This window comes from Zootoca vivipara, chromosome 2, assembly GCF_965207765.1.
Source record: "Zootoca vivipara chromosome 2, rZooViv2.hap1.1, whole genome shotgun sequence".
NCBI lineage: Eukaryota > Metazoa > Chordata > Lepidosauria > Squamata > Lacertidae > Zootoca > Zootoca vivipara.
The window spans coordinates 107,096,736-107,121,945 of NC_142584.1; the positions used below are offsets into that span (position 1 = coordinate 107,096,736).

The 25,210-nt window shown below is 44.1% G+C and overlaps 1 protein-coding gene and 1 long non-coding RNA gene across 8 annotated transcripts; one reads left to right on the forward strand and one right to left on the reverse strand.

The window, feature by feature from the left end:
• Positions 1–1,255: 1,255 nt before the first annotated feature.
• On the forward strand, positions 1,256–6,024 carry LOC148687032 (uncharacterized). Its single transcript, XR_015948608.1, has 3 exons — positions 1,256–1,401; positions 3,616–3,714; positions 5,914–6,024. It is a non-coding gene; the product is annotated as an uncharacterized LOC148687032 (long non-coding RNA).
• A 7,950-nt stretch (positions 6,025–13,974) lies between these two features.
• On the reverse strand, positions 13,975–23,559 carry LOC118081065 (C-type lectin domain family 2 member D). 7 transcript variants are annotated; one of them, XM_060271202.2, is made up of 7 exons: positions 23,402–23,559; positions 21,916–22,108; positions 18,611–18,654; positions 17,545–17,634; positions 16,783–16,964; positions 15,282–15,385; positions 13,975–14,389 (listed from the first exon to the last, which is right to left on the reverse strand). In XM_060271202.2, the coding sequence occupies exons 2-7, from the start codon at positions 21,957–21,959 to the stop codon at positions 14,266–14,268; spliced, it is 588 nt and encodes a 195-aa protein (XP_060127185.2). In that variant the 5' UTR covers positions 21,960–22,108; positions 23,402–23,559; the 3' UTR covers positions 13,975–14,265. The 7 variants fall into 7 exon arrangements, with proteins under 7 accessions (XP_060127185.2, XP_060127187.2, XP_060127186.2 ...); XM_060271204.2 differs by having other exon boundaries at positions 21,916–22,048; positions 23,402–23,555; XM_060271203.2 differs by having other exon boundaries at positions 21,916–22,078; positions 23,402–23,555.
• Positions 23,560–25,210: the final 1,651 nt, after the last annotated feature.

Consider the following 25,210-nt stretch of genomic DNA (forward strand, 5'->3'; position numbering starts at 1 on the left):
CCTCAACATTCTAGTTCTTGCTCCCCTTCTAGTTCTTGCTCCCCTTAAGCCCCACTGTCCATAGCCAGAAAGGGAATGCCAACAGTCTCTTTACCCACTCCCCTGTTCACTTGGGAGACAAATGAATCCTGGGTGGAAGCCTTCCTTAGCTTAAAGGCACTGAAGCAAAACATCTCTTTGGTAAAAGCCTTTCCTGGATCCCTGGGGTGATAGGAAGGTCTACTTGTTCCTGAGGTTTGGGATTCACTCCTGAGGAGACAGGACTGGAAAATGGAGGCTCTGAAGGGGCCTTGGAAGAAAAGGGCTGCTTACAGGAATCTGGCCTAGAGGTGAAACATGTTCCCAGAGGAACAAGAGGAGTCATGTTCCTGAGATAAACCCTACAGCATACCAGATTTGAGCAGATGCCTTTTTGGACGCCTTGGTCAGGTGTGACCTGTGGAAAGCATAGGCAACTCACTGTTGATGTGCCCTTTCCCCAGAAGTAGATCACAGAACCAGCTCAGTCGCTCTGAGAAACAGGATGCTGGATGAGATACGACTTTGTTTGGTTCAAGCAGGGCTCTTGTTAGGTGCTGTATTGATTTAATAAGTGCACCTGTTTTCCTATTGTGCTGCTGGGTGCTGAATTTGTGCTTTATACCTAGCTATATTTTTCCAACTAGCTATATTTCCCCAACTGGAAAAGTTGGGTCCCTTGCTCTATGTGGACGATCAATAACTAGGCTTCCCATTTGGATTTTACCTAAGTTTTAATTCAAACAAATCTCACTATCTCATTGACCCTGATCTTGAGCTGGCGAACCAGAGCAGCATGCGGAAATGCCGTTTGATGTGCTTTCGAACTGCTAGGTTGGCAGGTGCAGGGACCGAGCAACGGGAGCTCACCCCGTCGTGGGGATTCGAACCGCCAAACTTCCAATCGGCAAGCCCTAGGCTCAGTGGTTTAACCCACAGCACCACCCGCGTCCTCAAGAATACCAGGTGCCAAATCCCCAGACCTAAAGGAATTACAAGTCCCAGCAAGTGCAGTTTCTGGCAGAGAAGCAACAGTAGAATCAGGTTGAAGGGGTGGTGAAGGATGCTGGTGCAACTATAATTTAAATAGATATGCACTCACTGGAATGCACTGGTCTCAACAAATTGATTCTTATGAAAAAAGGAAGTTTTTAAAAAACTTTGGCAGAGACCACTTGGACCCTGTGTTGCTGCGCGTGCTAGTCGCTGTGGCTTGGAGTTGTTTGCCTCTGCAGCTCCTGTTGCTGTAGTTCAGCTTCCTTCCTTCAGTTCATGTTCAGCTTTCTCTGCACATGGCTGGGGAAACAGCATATGCGGACCTAAACCTTCAGGAAATGCCTTCCTCTTCCAGGATTCCGATGCCACCTCCTTGCAGGAACTGCAGTAAGTGACTCAATCATGTATTTTTATTTTGTGCAGGGTAATTAATCTGCAGGCGGGTTCCAGAATCTGAGGTCCTCAGGTGTGTATTGTAGGTCTCTGCTAAATCCTTTTTTCCTTGCTGCCAAATGTAGTCACCTGGATAATTTTCAGAGCGCTGCATCCTTCTTTTATTTTAGAAAATTAAACTTAAACTACAAAGGGTGGACATGCTAGAGGTTTACAAAACATGAACGGCATGGAGAGACTAGAAAGGATTTTGTTTCTTCCTCTGCTTTGCATAATTCTCCAACCTTTAAGTTACCTAATAAAAATGATTGGAAGCAGGAAAGGCAAATGGAAGTATTATTTTCCTTCACGCATTTAGGAAAGGGCTCAGTGATGGAATGCAAGCTTTGCCTGCAGAGGAATCCAGTTCATTTTTTTTAAAAAAAGTTTCAATTTTAAACATTTCAATAATTTAAAAATCATTTTAACATTTTAAAACTCGACTTCCTTCCCCCTCTTTCTGCAGTTCCTTAATTATTATTATTATTATTATTATTATTATTGCATATCCCAAATTAACTTACGGTAACCTAATCGTTTATTCATCTACTTTAAATACATACCTGTATAAAACTGCAGGTTATTACAATAAAGCTGCCAATTTTCTTATCCGTTTACACTTTGTAAATATTCAATAAACCTTTTCCATCCTTTTAAAAAAAATGTTTTTATTAAAGATTTTTCAAGTGCTGTATACAAAAACAGTGTGATGTCTCTTTCTTCCTTTCATTTCAAAAAGAATTACAGACAGTAACTCTAGGATAGCTTGCTTTAACTTGTATAAGTCTTCTACGTTTATTAAACTAAAATTAGGTTTATCAGAAGTTCCTGTGCAAAATATTTTCTTCAGTTTGTGCCCTTAAATGGACATCCTATATCTTCACCCACTCATATATGATTACAGCATGTTGATAGGCTTCGGGTCATTGCATTTTTTAAAATTTATGCTGCTTACAATCCATCATTCTTGACCATCGACCACACTCACTACGGGTGATGTATGCTGAAATCCAACACCCTCTGGAGGGCTACAGGATAGCCATCTCTGATTTGAGCCCTTGTATTTTAAAAATCAGGGTTCTTTGTAACCTTTGGGCAGTGCTGTAGCGAGCCCTGTCGGCGCCTGGGATGGGCATGCGTGTGCCATGCCATGTGAGCCAGGCATGCCATGGGGGGGCACACACTGGAGTGACTCTACCGGCAGCGACGTGGTTGGCATGCACTGGCCCCCATGCTGCTTTGGGGGGCAGCGCTGGGCCTGCAGCTTGTTTCCCCCCTCATCCATTTCACCAATGCATCCAGGTACTGGTCCAGGAACTGCACAACCTCATTATGATTCAGAAGTTATGGAGAAATAGAGCTGAGCGACACGGGCATACTGATGGCACCTTGCCACAAAAATCCCAATGGCTGCTCCCAGTGGTTTCATATAGATATAAAATAACATTGGAGATGAGCCGCTGGGGGCCAAAAACACTATCCCAATACGTGTCCCTGTGTAAAAGGCCCCTAAACCACCCAGAAAGGCTCCTATGGGTAGCACAAAAAGGATGCCTTCACTGTCACAAAGTGGGCTCAATTACAAGCCAGTATCGGTGTTCGATTTGAGACACAAGAAGCCTTCCTCCACCTGCATCCTAGTCACCTATCGCAATTACGGCAGCTCTGAGCCTAAGTGTGGGGCTGCTAAGCAGGAGAGGAAGTCCGGAGTGATTGTGTCAGCTGTCCAGGGCAGTGTTTTTATAGCACTAGACCAGGCACCCCCAAACTTCAGCCCTCCAGATGTTTTGGACTACAATTCCCATCTTCCCTGACCACTGGTCCTGTTAGCTAGGGATCATGGGAGTTGTAGGCCAAAACATCTGGAGGGCCGCAGGTTGGGGATGCCTGCACTAGACAGACCAGCTGGAAAATTGCCCAAAGCAATCTGGAAATCCACCAGACTGATCAGTCTCTGAGGGGCAGGCAATATTGTATAAACTGCCCTGCTGCCTTCGGGGAAGCTAAAGTAGCTGGTGAGACTGCAGGACGGTGGGGAGAGTATGGCAGTGCTGGGGGGAAACAAAATAGAACAAGGTTGTTTGTGCAGACATAATGTCACAACAGTATCAGTTGCAATCTCTTTACACCAAAAAACACAGTTCTTTTAACAACTTTTAATTCTTACAGATGTCCATAAGTATAAACAGTGGCATCGAGTTGCTCTTGGGACTGCCTGCGCTGTATTTCTTCTCCTCACTCTGGATGCAGTAAGGGTGATAGTTTTGGGTGAGTAACTGAGTGTTTAATGTTGGTTTTCCCAAAAATGTTTGCAATCCTTTGAACCCTGTTGAATCTGGTAGCGTTTATTCCCAGGTGGGGAGTTTACTCCCAGGTGGCACAGTCCAGTAAAAGCTGATCATGCAAAAAAAGAAATTTCAATGCATTCCTATGAGAAACCGCGATTCTTCGCAAAATGAATTGACTCGTGGAATTCTTCGCAAAATGAATTGACTCGTGGAATGAATTAAATTCGTCTTGCGAGGCACCACTGTACAGATAACATTTCCTGGCACAGTCCAGTAAAATTTGACCATCCTGGAGTCATCCTGGAAGGCTACTCTTACTCTTCTTTTTGTCAAAGGCACCATAGCAGCTGGTGAATAAAAAATAGTGTGGGCATTTCAAACATATTTATTTATTTGTATTTGTATTCCATTTCTCCAAAATGTCTGGGTTAATTTGCAAAAACCATACACATAAAGATAGCATAACAATAAACAATATGAAAAAACGCACACCACAACAAACTAAGCAGCAAAAGTACACACACACACACACACACACACACACACACAAACACGCACACACGCACACACGCACACACTGCAATCCTTTGAATATTTCCAAGGATCAGAAATAAATTCCACTGAATTCAGTAGGGTAAAAACTGTATCAGAGCCAAACTGTGACTGTAACCTGACAGGCCAACATGCTAGGTGGCCTCTGTAATGACAGAAGAATAGAAAAATGCTTGCTGGATCAGGCCAGTGGCCCATCTAGTTCTCACAGTAGCCAGCCAGATGCCTGTTGGAAGCCCTCAAGGAGGACCTGAAGGCAACAGCACTCTTTCCTCCTGTGGTTTCCAGTAAGGTATTCAGAAGTAGACTGCCTTCAACAATGGAGGGAGAAGATCAGGGTTGTTTGCATCTATTGATTGCCTTCTCCTCCATTGCTCTGTCTAATCTGCCATCCACATTGGTGACCATCACTGTCACCACAAATGGGCCATTTTATAAAGGCAATCTCCTCCAAACCACAAAGGTCGTGTAGGCAGGCAGAAAAGCATTTAGAAAATGCTCGTTCACAGGGCAATATTTAGGGTAGAGTTGATGGAGACTTCAGCCACTTTGCACTAAAGCCTCACACCTCCTTTGGAATGCTAAAGCATTGAAAGAAAATCAGGACAAAGAACAATTTATCAGAATGAAAGATCCTTCTCTTTCCCTCACTCCAAACAAGAATCTTAATAGCAACTTCAGCTTGGAGGGAGGACAAGGGAGAAAGGAAGAGGGCTGAAAATGGAAAAGGCTGGGTGGAATAAGATCAGATGGGGATAAGAAAGGAGGAAAAAAAGTCACCCTCTGAAGGAGGAGAAAAAAGAAAAGCAGGATGAAAAATATAATAGAATCAAATAAACCCCAGTTCTGTGCTCAAAATGAATTTTGGAGACGTGTATTTCTTATTTTGCAACCTTAATGGTTAGCCCTATTTCCCACCTGTGTATTTTTATTTATTTTAATATTTAATATTCCTATGAATGCTCCTTGAGGCCCTGCTTGTTTTGCCCCAGTAATTTGTGAACAGCAGGATTCTTCACCATTTGATGACAGGTTGTTGTTGTTTAGTCGTTTAGTCATGTCCGACTCTTCGTGACCTCATGGACCAGAGCACGCCAGGCACTCCTGTCTTCCACTGCCTCCCACAGTTTGGTCAAACTCATGTTCATAGCTTCGAGAACACTGTCCAACCATCTCGTCCTCTGTCGTCCCCTTCTCCTAGTGCCCTCAATCTTTCCCAACATCAGGGTCTTTTCCAAGGAGTCTTCTCTTCTCATGAGGTGGCCAAAGTATTGGAGCCTCAGCTTCACGATCTGTCCTTCCAGGGAGCACTCAGGGCTGATTTCCTTAAGAATGGATAGGTTTGATCTTCTTGCAGTCCATGGGACTCTCAAGAGTCTCCTCCAGCACCATAATTCAAAAGCATCAATTCTTCAGTGATCAGCCTTCTTTATGGTCCAGCTCAGGTTACAAGGTGCCAAACATATGTATCCTTCATGAATTATATTTGGCTATGTAACAAAACAAAAAGGCTATGTTTCTTTTCCTGTGCAACAGAAACAAACTGTATCCCAACAGTTGCCCATAGCATCTTTTAATCCTAGAGTTTATATTCAGGATCAAATGCAACACTATAAAATGTATTTAGTTTTGCAGCCAAAAGAAAGACCAGAGGACACCAGCAGTAGCACCACTGACTTTGAATTTAAGCTACAGCTGAAACGCTATATGTGCAGCTCCCCAAGCCACAGCAGAACAGGTAACCTCAGCCACTTGTGGATGACTCATGCCTTGTTTATGTGTACCAGAAACACTGTCTGGATGTCAGCCACTTGCTTCTTCCAAATGAGATTTACTGTTAATACACCATTTAAAAGTAGTTTTACTTTTAAAATGACACAGAATTCAGATGTGTTGACTTCCTCCTCCTCCTCCTCCTCCTCCTCCTAGAAGGGCTGCTCAGATTAATTCTCAGCCTAAGTGATTATGCTGTGGTTGGCAAATGTCTTTTCATATCTCTGTGATGAAAAGAACATTGCAGGCTCCATTAACCTGCAAACGCCAGGATAGCCAGGTGCCAATGGGATGTTCACATAGTGCAGGAGTCCCCAAACTGCGGCCCTCCAGATGTTTTGGCCTACAACTCCCGTGATCCTTAGCTAACAGGACCAGTGGTCAGGGAAGATGGGAATTGTAGTCCAAAACATCTGGAGTGTCGAAGTTTGGGGATGCCTGACATAGTGCTTCCTTCTATGTAATGGCCAGTGTGCTTCTAGTTATGTCCAGGTCAGAAGGACTGCTAGGTTCACTGGCCTATGGTCAGTCCTTTCCCAGACGTGTGTTAGCAAGTCTCTACAATAGACAAATGTTTCACTTATGCACGTTCTAGGAGTCTTGTGAATCAGGATCTTTAGATGGTGGTAATAGTGTATCTTGGCAGATTTCCCTAGTAACTCTCACTCACACAGCTTTAAAAAAAATGGAGATACAGTCGTACCTCGGGTTACGACCACCTCGGGTTGCGAACAATTCGGGTTACAAACTCCGTAAACCCGGAAGTATTTTTTACTGCACGCATGTCCCGCGCATGCGCAGAAGCGGCACGCACGCTTTGCGCATGCGCAGAAGCGCAAAAATAGAGAAAATAGCGCTTTGCACATGCGCAAAATGGCGGTTCGGGTCGCGTTCGGGTTACGAACTTTTTGGGTTACGAACTGCGACCCGGAACAGATCGTGTTCGTAACCCGAGGTATTACTGTATTTATTAAGAGTGCACACAATCAAAATATACATATTGTAACCCTCCAGTGAAAATAGCTCAGGAATAATAACTATTAACTTTGGTGGGGGTAGCTCAGTCACAATATGTACTAAATAACCCTACACTTTACTAAACTAACACACAACATGCAGATAAGGAGCAAGCATACAAGGTGTAATATGTGACAGAGGGTGTAAAGTTCAGAACAACTCTAGCCTGCTCTCCCTCTCTGGGCTCACTTTCCAGCCTAGGCCTCAGCAATGTGCAGCTGGACATGGAAGACCAGAGGGGGGTTTCAAAAACACACAGAGAGAGGTCAAAAACAGATCTGAAGGCACAGCCACACACACACACACTCAAATAATAATAATAATAATAATAATAATAATAATAATAATAATAATAGATTATTATTTATACCCCACCCATCTGGCTGGGTTTCCCCAGCCACTCGGGGCGGCTTCCAACAGAAAAATGAAATAAAATAATCTATTAAACATAAAAGGTAGAAAGAGGAACGGTCAGGGGTCTACCTAACTTTCCTCTGGAAAACAGGATGGGATGATTGCTTTGGTGGACAATGCTGAAGAATAGGGACTGAGGCGTGTTGCAACTGTTGCTGCAAGTAAAAACATGATATATATAGAAAGAAAAATCCTGGATGCCAAAATCCAAGTTTGGGGCAAAGTGTGGAAATATAGGCTGTTAGACCTTTAAAATATGTATTTCCAATTGCATTCTTAAAAAGCCCCTTTTCCCCTCAGCATAGGAAAAGATCATATATTTAGTACGTTAAAATGGTTTACTTACAAACTCTTTAAAGGTCTGGTTCATGTTCTTTTCCATACATCACTCAGAAAGGTTGCACAGGCAGTAAAACTTAGTTTAGTTCCAAAGTGGTGAAAGTTCATAAATTATTGGTATAGGAGCACATGATTGGCTTGTGAGTGACATGCAGACAGGCTAGAGCAACCAGCTTAGCCTCTTCACATGCCGAGTTCATCAGCAGTGGTATTGTGTGGGGAGGGCCAGAGGGGCGGCGGCCCAGGGTGCTCACGCAGCCTTGCAGCATCACAAAGGCAGCATGAAGTCAGGTTCCCATGTAGTTTCCACTCAAAACTTTTGAGTCAAAAGAGGGGGAAATGCTTAACTAGCACCTGAGACTATTTGGGATTCTACATTTGTTACTCGAAACTCCTGGGAAGAAGGGAGGGACATTAATTTACTGAAATAAAGTTCCCCTTTGCAATTAGACATTTTGTAATATGCAATAAATTCTCAGTTTCTCCCATGAGGGGAGAAATGAGAGCATCCATTCATGTATGGAAATATTCTGCCTCTTGCTTTCCCTCTCTACCACTAGAGGATGCCCCAAACTGCAAAATATGCCCCAATGACTGGGAACTGCACAGGGACACCTGCTACTGGAGCTCTCAAGAGCAAAAACCCTGGGCCGAGAGCCAAGACGACTGCAAAGGAAAGAACTCCACCCTGCTTGTGATTCAGGACCAGCAGGAGATGGTAAATATGCAACTTATGAGAAAAGTCTAGCCTAACAGGCATCCAGTGAAGCAAAGCCCACAAGAGACTTCTGGCCAGGGAAGTGGGACCTGTGGCCTCTCAATTGTTGGACTCCAGCTCCCATAAGTCCTAAGCATCCACCAGATGCATTATTCCTCAACAGCACATGTAACTTTGCTTAATAACATTTGTATAGATCTTATAAGTGTTTAGAGGGCTTTACATGCATGATCCAATTGTAATCCTTATAGCAACCTTTTAAAATAGTCAATATTATTTTGTTCCGTAGTGTGCAGTTGGAAGACTTGAGGCTCAGGGAGCAGCTTGCCTAAGGCCATCTAGTGTGTTCATGTTACGGCAGAGGTGAAATTCAAAATAGGGACTTCCTGGTTCAGACTTAATTCTCTTCACCCCTCCAGTGAGGTGTTTAAAAAGTAGCAAAAATGCACTCAAATTGCAATCAATCAATCCAATCCCTTGAGCCTTGATGTCAATCCTGCCTTGGCCCAAAAGCTGCTTTAGCCAGCCACTACTGAAATCAGATAGGCATCCCCACAATATTAAATAAGCATTAGTTAAAATGCATGCAGATTTGTACAGAAGGTCCTTATACACGAACCTGAGAGGTGCCGGAACTGAAGTCCTGGCAACATCCTTGTCTGTTCCGTTATAGGCAATCATAAAGAATTTGACAAAGGGAAGCAGCTATTGGTTGGGACTCACAACAGCCAAACTCCTTGAAAAGTGGACCTGGGAATGGGTTGATGGATCCCCCTTCAAGGGAAAACTGTGAGTAGTTCCAGGTGTACACATAATAAATGTAATTTCTGTGAAAGGGGCAAAGATAATTTGGTCTTTAAAAAAAGCACTTTTATTGATTTACATGTTAGCAAAGAAGCATAGACCTAGTGATGTAAATAAAGCACAGAATAAAAAGAAGAGGAAGGCCTAAACTACAACCTTCAAATCAATGCATACACAAAGGGTGAACTACCAATATAAATAAAAGAGATATCTTTACTGATGCCAAGGTATAAGTTACATATTTCATCTGTCCCAAGAGGCATCTGGTATTATTTTTATTTATTAAATTTGTACACAGCCCTATACCCATAGGTCTCAGGGCAGTTACAACTTAAAATCACAATATAAAAACATAAAATACATTTTTATAAAAGCAGCCCAATAGCCCCCCCCCAATATATGTTAAAAGGGGATTGGATGTCAATCAGCCGAAGGCCTAGTTAAAGAGGAATGTTTTTGCCTGGTGTAAGATGTATAATGAAGGCGCCAAGCGAACCTCCCTGGGGAGAGCATTCCACAAACAGAGCCACTGCAGGAAAGGCCCGTTCGCATGTTGCCACCCTTCAGACCTCGGGCACACAAAGAAGGGCCTCAGAAGATGATCTCAGGGTCTGGGTCAGTTCATTTGGAGAGAGGCAGTCCTTGGTGTGAAGGGAAAGGTTCTGATGTGAGAATGAAAACAGTATCCTGATACTGATTGACAGAGTCTTTTATTTTATTTTTATTTTTTTGAAAAGCAGCAACAAATCATTTCTTTTTTTGCAGGTTTCCAGTACTGGACCCTGCTGGAGCAAACAGCTGTGGAGTGATAAGACAAAATGGTGTTATTTCTAACGCTTGCAGTGTTTTATCTCATTGGATGTGCATGAAAGCAGCTTTCCAAATATAAGCACAAAATGGGGTCAAGTGCTGGAAGTAAGAAACTGAACAATGAGTTGGCCACTGACTTCTTGTGCAGCTTGCAAGATCGCCCAAAGCCCAGAATTGTCTACAGTTGCCAAGATGCTCCTTAACTGACTTACGGCAGGAAGCCAAAAGCCCTGGTAATAACGTGTGTATTATGGGTATGGCTTTATGCAACTTTCATAAAATTCAAACCTTTGCTGGTATATTGGAACAAAGGCACTCAGTTTGTCAGTTCCCTTCAGTTCCCTTTCATTGCTTTATATTAATATAATACTATTATAATGCAATTAAGTGAAGAATATGACATCAAAGACAAAGGGGCGTTTACCAGATATTTGGTAACGTTAAAAGGTAAAGGACCCCTGGCCGGATTAAGTCCAGTCAAAGGTGACCAAGGGGTTGCGGCGCTCATCTCACTTTCAGGCTTTAGGGAGCCAGCGTTTGCCCGCAGACAGCTTTCCAGCTCATGTGGTCAGCAGGACTAAACCGCTTCTGGCACAATGGGACACCATGACGGAAACCAGAGCACACGAAAATGCCGTTTACCTTCCCGCCACAGTGGTACCTATTTATCTACTTACACTGGTGTGCTTTCAAACTCCTAGGTTGGCAGGAGCTGGGACAGAGCAACAGGGGCTCACCCTGTTGCAGGAATTTGAACCGCCAACCTTCTGATCGGCAAGCCCAAGAGGCTCAGTGGTTTAGACCACAGTGCCACCTGCTCCTTACCACCTTTACCAGATTTTACTCTATGCCAGGACTGCATATTTTCTCCCAAAGCAAGTATCTTTATTTTACTTTCCCCCTCCCCCCTGGTTTCAGATAATATGTGTAATGTCACTCCTTTTTAAAAATAACTAAATACATGAAACCACAAGACAACAAGCTAAGAGTTCTGTTAAGACATCATGTCTTTGCCTGACCACCATTTCTGGAAATGAAAAACTACCCAGCATTACATTTTCCATTCTAAAGAGCATAGCAGAAATTCTGAGAAGTGGCCAAGTGTTCAGAGGCCTCATTTCCTGTGTGGCTGTTCTTCTCCTCTTTGCATCTGAGCATTGGTCAAGGAGTGCTCCTTTTCATTCATAGCTGAATTCGGCTTTCGGTTTCAGAAAAGGCCTATTATTCTGTCAGTTTTTTGCCAGTTAAGGGGTGGTTTCACCTGTTGAAGAATCGACCATAAAGGTGTTTTTCCAAATAGAGGATGAGAAGGCTTCGTGGTGCATAGATTTCAACCAATCATAGGTCAAATAAGACAAACCCCTCTATTGCAAGTGCAAGGTAAATATTACTATGAGGAATTAAAAAGTGGATTAAATCAAGAACTTGATTTCCTTCAAATATGTCCACGTTTCTGCCCATCCAGTGGTCAGACATACCAGTAACTGCTTTGAGAACCGCACGGTACAAAAGGGAGTATGAGTATAATTTTAATAAAATGATTGCCATAACTATCAGGGCACAATGCTGTGGGTTTTTCACCGCCAATCACAAGGCCAAATCCCAGCATTTCCATTTTCCGAGAGGCTGGAGGAGTGATTTGGCAGCTGTCTATTTGTGCGGTGCGTCTTCAAAAGGGGCGGACTGTGTCATGTGATCAAACCAATCTCTCTCACCTCTGTTTGCCATCATCTTCCACCCACAGGAAGAGGGAGGCCAGCCTGAAGACTTGGTCCTGTGGCAGGAATGGGATTTCTGGACCTTGCAGAGAGTGCCATCCTAAGAATGGGTTATGCTGTTGGTCATTAGGCAACATAGCAAGCAGAAGTCAAAACTGTGAAGGCTGGGATGGCTCCGCAGCTTCTGCCTGTACCACTTGCAGAGACAGATGCAGGCAGAAGCTGCAGATCTATTCTCGATCCTTTCTAGCCTTTGTGTTCTGCTTGTGTCTTTCTCTGTCTGCTTTCCTTCTTCTCCCTTCCATCTTCGTCTCTCCCCCATTGCTGCTTCTCTGCAGGTTGCAGTAGCAGAGGGAGCTGGGTTTCTGCTCCCTGCTCCTTCCTTCTCACCACGATTCCTGTTTTTTTTAAAAAAAAAAACATGAGGGTGTGCTTGGGCACACCCAAACACTCTCTGTGCACACCCATGGTTCCCATCAGCAGACTAATCACTCCATTCTGTACCCCACCGTTCTGCCCGGACACTGAGGTCCAGTGCCGAGGGCCTTCTGGCGGTTCTGTCGCTGCGAGAAGCCAAGTTACAGAGAACCAGGCAGAGGGCCTTCTCGGTAGTGGCACCCGCCCTGTGGAACGCCATCCCAGCAGATGTCAAAGAGAAAAACAACTACCAGACTTTTAGAAGACATCTGAAGGCAGCCCTGTTTAGGGAAGCTTTTAATGTTTAATAGATTATTGCATTTTGATGTTCTGTTGGAAGCCGCCCAGAGTGACTGGGGAAACCCAGTCAGATGGGCGGAGTATAAATAACAAATTATTATTATTATTATTATTATTATTATTATTATTATTAAGAATAATAATTCTGCACCAGGTCCAAAGGCAATCCCACATAGAGCACATTTCCGTAATCTAGTCTTGAAATTACCAGTGCATGGACTACAGTGGCCATGCAATCCCAAATCTGATATGACCACAGCTGGTGTATCGGACAAAGCTGGTAAAAGGCACACACAACAACAGAGGTCGCTTGAGCCTCAATGGCAAAGATGCATCCAGGAGTAAACGGTAAAGGTAAAGGGACCCCTGACCGTTAAGTCCAGTCGTGGACGACTCTGGGGTTGCGGTGCTCATCTTCCTTTACTGGCCGAGGATGCTGTACCCACAAGTTATTCGAAACAAAATAAAAAAATTCCTTCCAGCAGCACCTTAAAGACCAGCGAAGTTTTTTATTTTGGTATGAGCTTTCGTGTGCATGCACACTTCTTCAGATACAGATCTGAATGCACACCAAAGCTCATACCAAAATAAAAAACTTTGTTGGTCTTTAAGGTGCTGCTGGAAGGAATTTTTTTATTTTGTTTTGACTACGTCAGACCAACGCGGTTACCTACCTGTAACCACAAGTTATTGACAAGCAACGGCCATTTCCACATGTTCAAAGCACGTGCAACCGTGCATTCATGCATCGCTGTGAACCCATAAGTGAAGGAAAAGGGAACTGGAACTGGATTGAGGGGCATAAAGGGGCAGGCTTACATGAGCTCCACCATTGCGTGCAATGACCCAGAATACAACCCACACCAAAATGGGGGTTGCCACCTGTCACTGCTGCTTTAGTTGAGATTCCTGCATTGTAGGGGCTTGAACTAGATGACCCTTGGAAATACCTTCCAACTCTATGGTTCCCAGGGCTTCCAAAGCCTCTCTCGATACAGAATGTATGGAGCTACATGTCATTAGAGTGTTGATGGCACCATATTCCAGAACTCCCAATGGCTTCATATTAAGTAGAACAGGGAGCGAAAAGTGCCCTACAGAACCCAATAGCACAAATGCCAGGGTTTCAAAGAGCACTATCTCAATGCTACTCTCCAGACTAGACCACACATATAGGAATGGAACCACTTGTTCCCAGGGGTCCGTCTGTTTGCACATATGTGTCAGTGGTATGTCTAAACCCACATACGTGTATAGACTTGATGTACACTCTTGAGAGGAATGGAGACTTTTGCATGAGGTCAGGATATGTGTCCATTTAAAATGTGTGCATGCCTTTAACACTTTTGCCTAATCAAGAATTTGTCATACGAGGAAGTTGTAAGGATTTGGTTTATTACATGGAAATGTAAGAGACAGAATATATGGGTGCTGCTTTAGAAAGTGGAGTTACAAAGAAGCTCAGAAATGCACACTTGATTTTCTTCTTTCACCTCCAACAAAAGACCCAAGACAACAGCATGATTAAGCCAAGCTGGCCACTCTCTGTTTCAAGGAGAGGAAAAGCTGCCCTTGAAGATGACTTGGAAAGTTCAGTTGGTCCAAAATGCAGAGGCCAAATTACTGGAATTCCATTTGGATCTCATATGTTGCTGGTTAGGATGGCACTCTAACCTCTGCTCCTTGTATAAGTATCAGGCTGGCTGCAGATCCAGTTTCTTGCTACATGGCAGTCTGACGCAGCATAGTCAGTGCTCAGAAATGCACACTCTCCGTTTCCTTTCAGCTCCAACCTGCAGCAAAAGAAGCAAGAAAACAGGATGGTTAAGCCAAGGGGGCCATTCTCTGTTTTGCAGAGAGGGGGAAGTGTTTAAAATGACATACGGTATCTCAGAGCACAGGTGTGTTGCACTTCTGTCTGTGCTCACAGGAACCTTAAGATTGGCTACAATGGTCCCTCTTTAGTGATAAGAGTTAGGGCCTCCTTGCTGCTGGCACAGCAGTTAGGGAATTATTTCCCAGTTGTCTGTTATACAATTTTTTTAAAATATTCTTGTTCAATATCCATCTAAAAATGGGAAAATATGTCAACAAGGTCCTTCATCTTTCCATTTTAAATGGACATATGTACAGTATAAAATCACAGATATCGCTCACTTAATCTTGCCTGCTATTTAATAAACAATTAAGCATCCTGTTTTGTCCTGATTACAGTGTTGCTGTGGTTCTACTTGTAATAGGTTTCTAGTGCTATTGCATTTTTATTTTGTGTATGTAAGCTTCTGCAATGAGCTGGTGAAAGTTGTGCTAGAACTCATTACAAATAATAAAAAAGATATTTTGCTAACTCTCAGTGTTTACTTCATAGCTGTACGTGCGTGATCAGGGCTAGTTTGATCTTTCCAAGGCAGGAAACATGAACAATTCCTTCTTCATTCACAAACCTATTCCATTGGTTGTTCCACAAGAGGACCCCCCCCCATCACAATTTTGATCCCAACCCTCCTTAACCCCATTCCTTTGTGGTACATTAGTTTGAGAACTGGGTTAACATCTAATAGTATCTAAGAAATATTATATCCATGTACAAATGTGGAAGAATGGTAGATCCGTCTCTAGGCAATTTTCAGGCTACTTGGTGGTTTGCATCCCAGAGTCCAGACACTGAAGAGAACAAAGACTCACGTGTTCTTGAATTCTTCCCCATTTCCCCATTTCCAGGTTTGTCCAGAGTCCTTCCTCAGACCAATCCAGTGACCAGTGTCCCTGATGTAGCGCAGAATGAATGCCTTAAAGCCGCACAAAATTCAGATTTAGAACTGCTGTCTTCAAAGAAATCCCTTCTTATCCCTCTGTGTTGGTGTGATTCTACGATTCTGTAGCGGAGCTGATCTTAGCTGGCTGTCTATTATCTGCAGTGGTAGATGTGTTAATCTGTTGCATCAAAAACCGACAACCACAATGAGTGGTTGTTTATGGACTAGAGAGTTGTCAGATGTAGGAAGTGTTCTCCTCAATAAATAGATTTTAGATATGCTGTACAGTGAGATAAATATGGGCTGTGAGTATTATTTAATGGGGGTGGGTGATGTGGCGGCCGCACTCTGTATTTGCCAGGATGAGAATGGGGCAGGACAGCTGCAAAGACCTCTTCACTACTTTGCAGGCCCCATCCCAGCAAAGGGACTGCTGTTTCTGGGAAGAAGAAGAAGAAGAAGAAGAAGAAGAAGAAGAAGAAGAAGAAGAAGAAGAAGAAGAAGAAGAAGAAGAAGAAGAAGAGAGGAGGAGGAGGAGGAGGAGGAGGAGGAGGAGGAGGAGGAATAATTTATACCCCACCCATCTGGCTGGGTTTCCCCAGCCACTCTGGATGGCTTCCAGCAAAATATTATATACAATAATTCATCAAATATTAAAAACTTCCCTAAACAGGGCTGCCTTCAATGCCTTCTAAATGTCAGATAGTTGTTTATTGCTTTGGCATCTGCTGGGAGGGCGTTCCACAGGGCGGGCACCACTACCAAGAAGGCCTTCTGCCTGGTTCCCTGTAACCTCACTTCTCGCAGGGAGGGAACCGCCAGAAGGCCCTCGGAACTGGACCTCAATGCCTGGGCTGAACGATGGGGGTGGAGACGCTCCTTCAGGTATACTGGACCGAGGCCGTTTAGGGCTTTAAAGGTCAGCACAAACACTTTGAATTGTGCTCGGAAACGTACTGGGAGCCAATGTAGGTCTTTCAAGACTGGTGTTATGTGGTCTCTGGTATACTGGGCTGAGGCTATTTAGGGCTTTAAAGCTCAGCACAAGTACTTTGAATTTTCACCATTGCTAGTTTTCCTGCTCCAACACCAGGGCTGAGCTTACATAATTTCATGGATCCTGTATTACCATCAGCCCTGCTCACTGTAATACTTGTTTAAACATTTATCTACAATGACATACATCAGAGGTGACCCAACGCCATCCTAGTTTTTCATCACCTTTCCAAGATCCTGCATATCAAAGTCCTCACTAGATATACTTGAAAACACGGCAAACAAAATGGTTCCTCGGTGGGCTGAGAGGGAGAATTTCCTCGTGTCCCAAGTTCTGACGATTGAAGATGAATCAAGGTTCGACTTTGTGTTTCTGTCAGGGCTGTATAGCAGTAATTCTCTCACAGACTTCAGATGTCATTTGTTGGACATACCTTTTCTTGCTCGCTGTCAATCACAGCCAGGGCGGAATTATTTGAATCACAAAATATCTGACTGGAAGCCCAATCTCTTTTTTCCACTGAGAAAAAATAGCATTTTCCCTCATAGTTGATCCACAAAGCCGGACAGGCTCGAACAGATGACACCTCACTACATGGCTGATTAATATTCTGTGCTGCAAATGTAAGAGAAAGAAAACTCCCCTCTGAACTTGCCCACATCATCATCATCATCATCATCATCATCATCATCATCATCATTTTAAGATTACCAATGCTAAAATATGAGTAGACATATATTAGCTATGTATGATCATCAAATGATGAATATTTGTGCAGAATTTCCCCCCCCTTACATTCACGTCTGGCCCAAGACATTTTGCCACCTGAGGCAAACTACAAAATGGTGTGTCCCTTCTTGCCAGGGAAGAAGCAGTGAATGAAGATATACATCAGGAACAAGCAGGGAGGGAAATCAAATCAACCTCACCTGACGGTTGAAGTGGGAATCAAAGGCCCGTTGTGTTTGAGGAAAGGAATCTGAATCATGCCAGGAGACCCCAAAGGACAGCCCTTGCCATTTCTTCCCTAGGGTAGCTGAGCAGGGATTGCTGTGGTTGCTGTGGGTAGATCGTTGGCATCTCCACTTGGCAGTCCTAGCGCTGGCACTCACCAGCAGCAGGGGGCAATGGCCAGCGGGCACCGGCCTAGAACAAAGCACTAAAAAATAAAGTTTTAAAAAATCAGAAAACTCACCTGCCAACCAAACTATGATGGTGGTGATTACAGCTATGATGGTGGTGATTACAGCTATGATAATAGTTGTTTGATTACACTGTTGATTCTCTGAAAGGAAATAAAACAGACAAATGATGAGGGTCGGGCTAATGCCTAGGATGGGTGGGGGCTATAATTTAATTTATCTCAGCTGGAAGCAGCATTTTGCTGTTCTGGTCATAGGAACAAAATGAAAAAAGTTGGGCGGTGGGGGAGCTACCAAACTGCAAGAAAAGGAAGGAAACTGCAGGTGCCCAGAAGTATGCTTGATTTAACCTAACAGCACGGCCGGCCCTACTGTTGGGCAGAAGTAGGCAGCCAATTTTGGATATCATGAGAGTAGGGTTGCCAGACTCAATAGTGGACAGGACTTGCTTGGAAATTAAACAAAGGGTCTGTTGGTTTCTCTTTAAGGTTTCCAGACTCAAAAGAGAGCAGGGCGATTAAAGGCACAGAAGTCCTGTCCACTATTGAGTCTGGCAACCCTACACGAGAGAGGGTGCAAATTATTCATCACTGAATGTATTATTGTTGCTGTCATTTTTGCTGCTCTGCCTCGGGCACCAAATATGTTTCCCTCTGATCCCCAGCCCTCCTTACGACACTACGTAAGCCAGGTTTTTGTTTTTGAAGAGTTAAACAGATCTGTGATATCTTCTGGTTTCTTAGCTCTCTCCCCATCTTGTGTAGAAAATCACAGATGATTGGGTATAGATGCATGCATAGTCATTCATTTGACCCTTAACTACCCTCTGCCGTCCCCCCGGTGCTGGAATGTTACAGCTCTGGTAAATCAGAAGTGTGGCTTCTTTGGTCTTCCCCACTCAAATGTTCTTGTGCCCGGACCTCTTTTGGAGACGGACAGAACAGCAGTGTAATCAAACTACTGCTCACCTTGATCTGGCGAGTGTGTCTTTTCATATGAGATTTACACCTATTGTACACATTGCTAATTTATCAGTAATATATTGAGGTCGGTCCCCCTATTTAGTAGCATTTTGTTTCCAAGTGTCTCACAGCACTGCGCAAGGCCTTTCCGACTCACCTTGCATTGCAGGTCTTTCATGAACTCTTGCTTCAGGACGATTCCTTAACAAAAGAACATGCTTGATCGGATTGAGGGTCTTTATAATCTATCAACATTACTTTTATTATTCCTTGCACTCCCTTGTTGTTTGGTGGTCCCACTGGATAGACATCTCAGAAGCAGAATGGGGGCTCAAACGCTGCTGCGGCTGCTCAAATGCAGCCAGACCCCGCCCCCCAGCTGGCCCTATTGGCCAGCTGAGAGGCTTGGCGCGGCAGTGGGAAACAGCTGCTACTAGCGTGGGAAACGGCTCCCGCTCGCAACGCCTCTCCTCTGCAAAGAGGTCTTCTCAGACTCCATCACAGTAAATGTGAAGATGTGACCCATTTTGCATTCACTCAAATTGAAATGCATTAGCCATTTTATTGCCCAGTCTCACCCATCTTAAATTGATCTGCTGTGGGCATCTTTGGAAGCTCTTCATATTCTGCTTGGGGGTTGTTGCCATTTTTAAAATAATAAACAATGCTTTGGTGTTGTCTTCCCCTTTGCTCTCTTCCCTGACCATAGCTGCCAAGTTTTCCCTTTTCTCGCGAGGAAGCCTATTCAGCATAATGGAAAATCCCTTTAAAAAAGGGATAACTTGGCAGCTATGTCCCTGACTCAACAATCATTACTGAAGAAATCCAGTAGAAAATAATCCCTTGGGGGACCCCAATGCATAGAATCATAGAGTTGGAAGAGACCACAAGAGCCATCCAGTCCAACCCCCTGCCAAGCAGGAAACACCATCAAAGCATTCCTGACAGATGGCTGTCAAGCCTCTGCTTAAAGACCTCCAAAGAAAGAGACTCCACCACACTTCTTGGCAGCAAATTCCACTGTCGAACAGCTCTTACTGTCAGGAGGTTCTTCCTAATGTTTAGGTAGAAGCTTCTTTCTTGTAGTTTGAATCCATTGCTCCGTGTCCGCTTCTCTGGAGCAGTAGAAAACAACCTTTCTCCCTCCTCTATATGACATCCTTTAATACATTTGAACATGGCTATCCTATTACCCCTCAACCTTCTCTTCTCCAGGCTAAACATACCGAGCTCCCTAAGCCGTTCCTCATAAGGCATCATTTCCAGGCCTTTGACCATTTTGGTTGCCCTCCTCTGGACACGTTCCAGCTTGTCAGTATCCTTCTTGAACTGTGGTGCCCAGAACTGGACACAGTACTCCAGGTGAGGTCTGACCAGAGCAGAATACAGTGGTACTATTACTTCCCTTTATCTAGATGCTATACTCCTATTGATGCAGCCCAGAATTGCATTGGCTTTTTTAGCTGCTGCATCACACTGTTGACTCATGTCAAGTTTGTGGCATATCTCTCCCAGTTGTGCTCTGCCTGAACCCTGAGATCCAGCACCGAGGAGCTTCTGGCAGTTTCCTCACTGCAAGAAGTGAAGTTACAGGGAACCAGGCAGAGGGCCTTCTTGGTAGTGACACCTGCCCTGTGGAACGTCTTTCCATCAGATAGGCAGATAAACAACTATATGACATTCAGAAGACATCTGAAGGCAGCCCTGTATAGGGAAGGTTTTTAATGTTTATTGTTTTACCGTATTTGTATGTCCTGTTGGAATCCACCCAGAGTCGTGGGACAACCCAGTCAGATGGTCAGGGTACAAATGATTACTTTTATACTTTGCATGAGTTCATTTGGTAATTATATATATATATATATATATATATATATATATATATATATATATATAATGTTTAATGGATCAGCTTTATCTACATGTCAAAAAGACTGTTTTTGTTTTTTGAAACAAAATAAAAAAAATCCTTCCAGTAGTACCTTAGAGACTAAGTTTGTCATTGGCATGAGCTTTCGTGTGCATGCACACTTCTTCAGATACATTGAAGCAGAATGTATTTCTTGCATAGATTGGTTCATTGTTTTCGGAAACTATGTGTAATTTTCCTGTTCCTGATTTGTTTATTTGCTTAGTAATTCTAGACTTAGTATGTACTACTTCCCGCAAATCTATGTGAGACAGACGTTAAGCACAAGGGCTGGCTCCCAGTACGTATCCAAGCACAATTCAAAGTGTTGGTGCTGACCTTCAAAGCCCTAAATGGCCTCGGTCCAGTATACCTGAAGGAGCGTCTCCACCCCCATCATTCTACCTGGACACTGAGGTCCAATACCGAGGGTCTTCTGGTGGTTCCCTCGCTGCAAGAAGTCAAGTTACAGGGAACCAGACAGAGGGCCTTCTCGGTGGTGGCACCCGCCCTGTGGAACGCCCTCCCACCAGAAGTCAAAGAGAACAACAATTACCAGACCTTTAGATGATATCTTAAGGCAGCCCTGTTTAGGGAAGCTTTTAATGTTTGATGGATTTCTGTATTTTAATATTCTGCTGGAAGCCGCCCAGAGTAGCTGGGGGAACCCAGCCAGATGGGCGGGGTATAAATACTATATTATTATTATTATTATTATTATTATTATTTCCTGGTTCTCCCCCAAATATAGTGTTATAAATGTGGGGTGTGTGTGTTAAGTTGTATGCCAGGCCGCTCTAATCCCTGGATCCAGCAAGTGTTAAAAACTAACCAAACCTTCTAATTCCTGGGATAGCCAAGGTAGCTTTCCTGGTGAGGCGATGGGGAAAAGCCAGAGGAAAAGCAGCAAGCTGGAGAGAGAGTCGGAACTGTGGGATGGAACACTGGGGCAGACAAGTCCTAGAGTGTCCACTAACAGGAACTCACCTGGGGAACACCTGACTAAGTTCCTGTTCCCCCAGACATGCAAATGAGATGGATTAGCTGGGACAAAAGCCCCTAGCCAGCAGCCATTCTCTCTCTTAGCCTTTTCTCCTCCGATGGGAACACATCTCCAGAGAATCTCCAGTTAGGATGGTTCTCCCTCTTGGCCTGCTGCCAAGAGTGAGACCAAATGGAGCCTTACCTTACTAAGTAGTCTCCACATGTATATATTTGTAACTTTTCTACGTAAACCTGCCTTTCTGAGATTATGCTGTTAACTCAGGATGAAACTGTAAGCAAACTATCTTATTTTATAAACACTGTGTTGTGTATTTCTTTTAAGAGGGACAAAGGGGACTTTGCCAGGAAGTATAATATTGAAGTATAAAGTATAATATTGTTGTACAGGTTTTAGCAAACCTGAACGCACTCGCTTTGCTGCGCACAAAAGGGGAATGTCACTCTGCTGATATTGGAAGCTTGCTAACACAAGCTTGGATAGGATCTATCTAATAATATATCCTAATCCACATCACTAACATTCCCACAGGAACAACATTTGTTTTTACCTTCTCTGGCGTAGGGGGTTTCTCTGTGGCCAACCATCCTCCATTTCTTCCTTCAAGACTGCAGGACTTGGACTCTCCTGTCCGAGGTCAGGACAGTCGGAACTGGGTATGGCAGCTGGGCCCCAGCTGAACTCTGATATGATGGTAGTTGGATCTTTGGTTCCTATTTGATTCAGTCCTTCAGGCTCCCTTCCTGAAAAATGTTGCTCAGCCATGGCTTTCTATTTGATGTGCCCACATTCCTTCAATGTTCTTTCCAGGGCCAGCGAGTCCATTTAGGCGAACTAGGCAGTTGCCTAGGGCGCCAAAATGGAGGGGGTGCTGGCCAGCCTGCCCGGGGGGGGGGAGCGGGGGGAAGGAAGCCTGCTCTTGCAAGAGGCGGTGGAGGGGATGAGCGCTTTTGGGGTGCTGCTCCTGTCGCCACCTCTCGCAGGGGCGGGCGGCCGCGTCTCCCTTCTTCCCGGCTCACTGTTGGGCAGGGGGAGGGAAAGCGGCCCAGACAGAGCCCTCCCTCGCCGCTCGCCCCAAATCTAGCGGGCGGCGATGGAGGGCTCTGTCTGGGCCACTTTCCCTCCCCCTGCCCCACAGTGAGCCGGGGAGAAGGGAGACGCTGCCGCCCCTGTGAGAGGTGGCGACAGGATCAACGCCCCAAAAGCGCTCCTTTCGGGGCACTCATCCTGCCGCTGCCTCTCGCAAGAGCAGGCTTCCTCTCCCCCTTTCCTCTCTCCCTTCTTTCTCTCTCTCTCTCTCTTTCTCTCTTACCCACCCCTTCCTTCCCTCTCTCATCCCTCCCTCTCTCCCTCTCTCTCGCTATTTCCCTCTCACCCCATCCTCCCTCCCTCCCTCCCTCCCTTACACACACACACACACACACACACACACACACACACACACTATTTCCCTCTCACCCCCTGGGGTGCACCAGAAGGTGATCTCGCCTAGGGTGCAAGAAACTCTAGCACCGGCCCTGGTTCTTTCACAGTCTTCCTGCAGTCTTTGAAACACTCCCCACCCTGCCCCTGCCCCATTTCTTCCACTTTTCTCCCTTCCATCCCATAATTCCACTGTTCACTACCCCTTCTCTGCAAACCATCCCAAGAACAATTTCATAATCAAGTAATGAAGCGACAAAGTAACAGCAAGTATCTTCCCATATATATATAAATGTAAGGTTTTTGTCATTCAGGCCCCATAGGAGGAACTGCAATGCTGTATATCACAATCCTGGATTGGGAGGAAGTCAGACTATAGCTCCCATGGGAGGATTTCTAGTGCCTCATCACTACCCTGAGTTGCATTAAGTCGGGGGGGGGGGGAGGGAGCAAGAGGGAAGGCAAGCTAAACAACAGCAGTTACTGTAAATATGCTATACTTTAAACCAGCAAAGCAGTTCTACAGGGACATTAAGTAGAGACCGTAGCAACGTCAATTAACATTACTCCCATTCACGTAATCCCACACTTTCTCTGATTGTCTTTCTACTTACCAGTTTAGAAGCTATTTGGCTCCACCAGCAAACTTCAGAATTGCAGAAAGTGTCTGTAGAAGCTGGAATGAAGAGTCACAATGTATACTTTTCTCAGCTGGCACCGAGAGACAAGCTATGTTTGCTTGAGGAAAGTGGCAATGCAGGGTGCGGTCAAATTCCGATATGAGCTTGCATTCGTTTAACGCGTTGGACAGATGTCAAAGTCAGATCATATGATGACTTTTACAGCTGCTCAAGACCTTGGCAGCAGATCAAATTCATTGTTATAGGGCATCGAAACCACCCTTTGGAATTTGTGCTTTCAATGAAGTTTCCTTGGCAAGTATTCTGTACAAATGCATTTATGAGAGGAAACTGTGCAAAAATGCATATACTAGTGAAAATAGCATACAAGAATGCATTATATAAGGGGTTTAAGACAGCTAAAAATTGTGTATGCTAAGCAAAATTGCATAGATAAAATTGCGTTTATTCAAACAGATTAACAGGAAAATGGTGGCAAATTTTCAAAAGGACTTTTAAAATATTGCAAACGGATGTGTAAATGTGGAGAACTGAATTTAAGAGTGAGAAACCGAAAATGACAGATTAGACCACCTGTGGTGTGGGGTCCCTGTGAACACGGAAGTGGTAGTAAGACTGCAATTGGATTTCTAATGTAGGCTCCCTACACTAGAAACACTGATCAACACTTCAAACTGATCAACACTAGAAACACTGACCAGCGCTTCAAACACTGATCTTTTTTCACTGTTTTATTTCATTTCACAGTCATTACCATTTTCTAACAAGGTTCTCAACCATTTGCCTAGGAGTTGAACTTGCTTTATCAAGGCATAGCACTTGACAACAATGCTTGGTGTCATTAAAAATTGTTTAGCACTACATTGATCAACTTGCGAAGACCAAACTTACAAAGTATGGCCATTTAACAACTAGTTTGTGGTGTGTGCTCATGTGTGTGGAACTCTTCCTTGGTGTAGACTTTTTCATTTCAGCAAGCATTTTAAGTGAGTTTTCCCAGTTTCATGGTTAATTTTAACTCTCTCCAGTCAGTTATAATGAGTCGCAACCTTGTTGAATTCTGATTAGAAGGTACATTGGTAAGTGGTTTATAAATGGTTGAAATAAAAATAAATCATAAAGTATTTTCATTCCTAGAAAAGAAGTCAGTCAATCATTTTATTTGTATGACGCCTTTCCGAAGTTAACACCTGGAGGTGGAGCAATGGAAACGGTTAGGTCAGCCGGGGGCAAGAACGATCTCCAGGCATAATGCAGGACCAAATCCAGCCCATCTCTCCCATCAGCATTCAGTGTACAGCTCTAGAGAGTTCCGACAGCCCTTTCCCAGCGATTTATTATGACTCATGTCTTGGATCTGTTACAGGTAGGTAGTTATAGTTACAGGTGGGTAGCCGTGTTGGTCTGCCGTAGTAGAAACAAAATAATTCCCCCCTTCCAGTAGCACCTTAGAGACCAACTAAGTTTGTCATTGGTATGAGCTTTCGTGAGCATGCACACTTCTTCAGGTAATATTTCCCTGGCATACATGGTAAAACAAAGGGGGGGAAAACCCATACCAACTAAAATGATACCCCCCCAATAAAAAAATTCACAAACAGGCTAGAATCTAGTTACAGGTAGGTAGCCGTAGTCGAAACAAAATAAAAAAATCCTTCCAGTAGCACCTTAGAGAGCAACTAAGTTTGTCATAAGTATGAGCTTTCGTGTGCATGCACACTTCTTCAGATACACTGAAACAGAAGTCACCAGACCCTTATATATACCGTAGTGAGAGGGTGG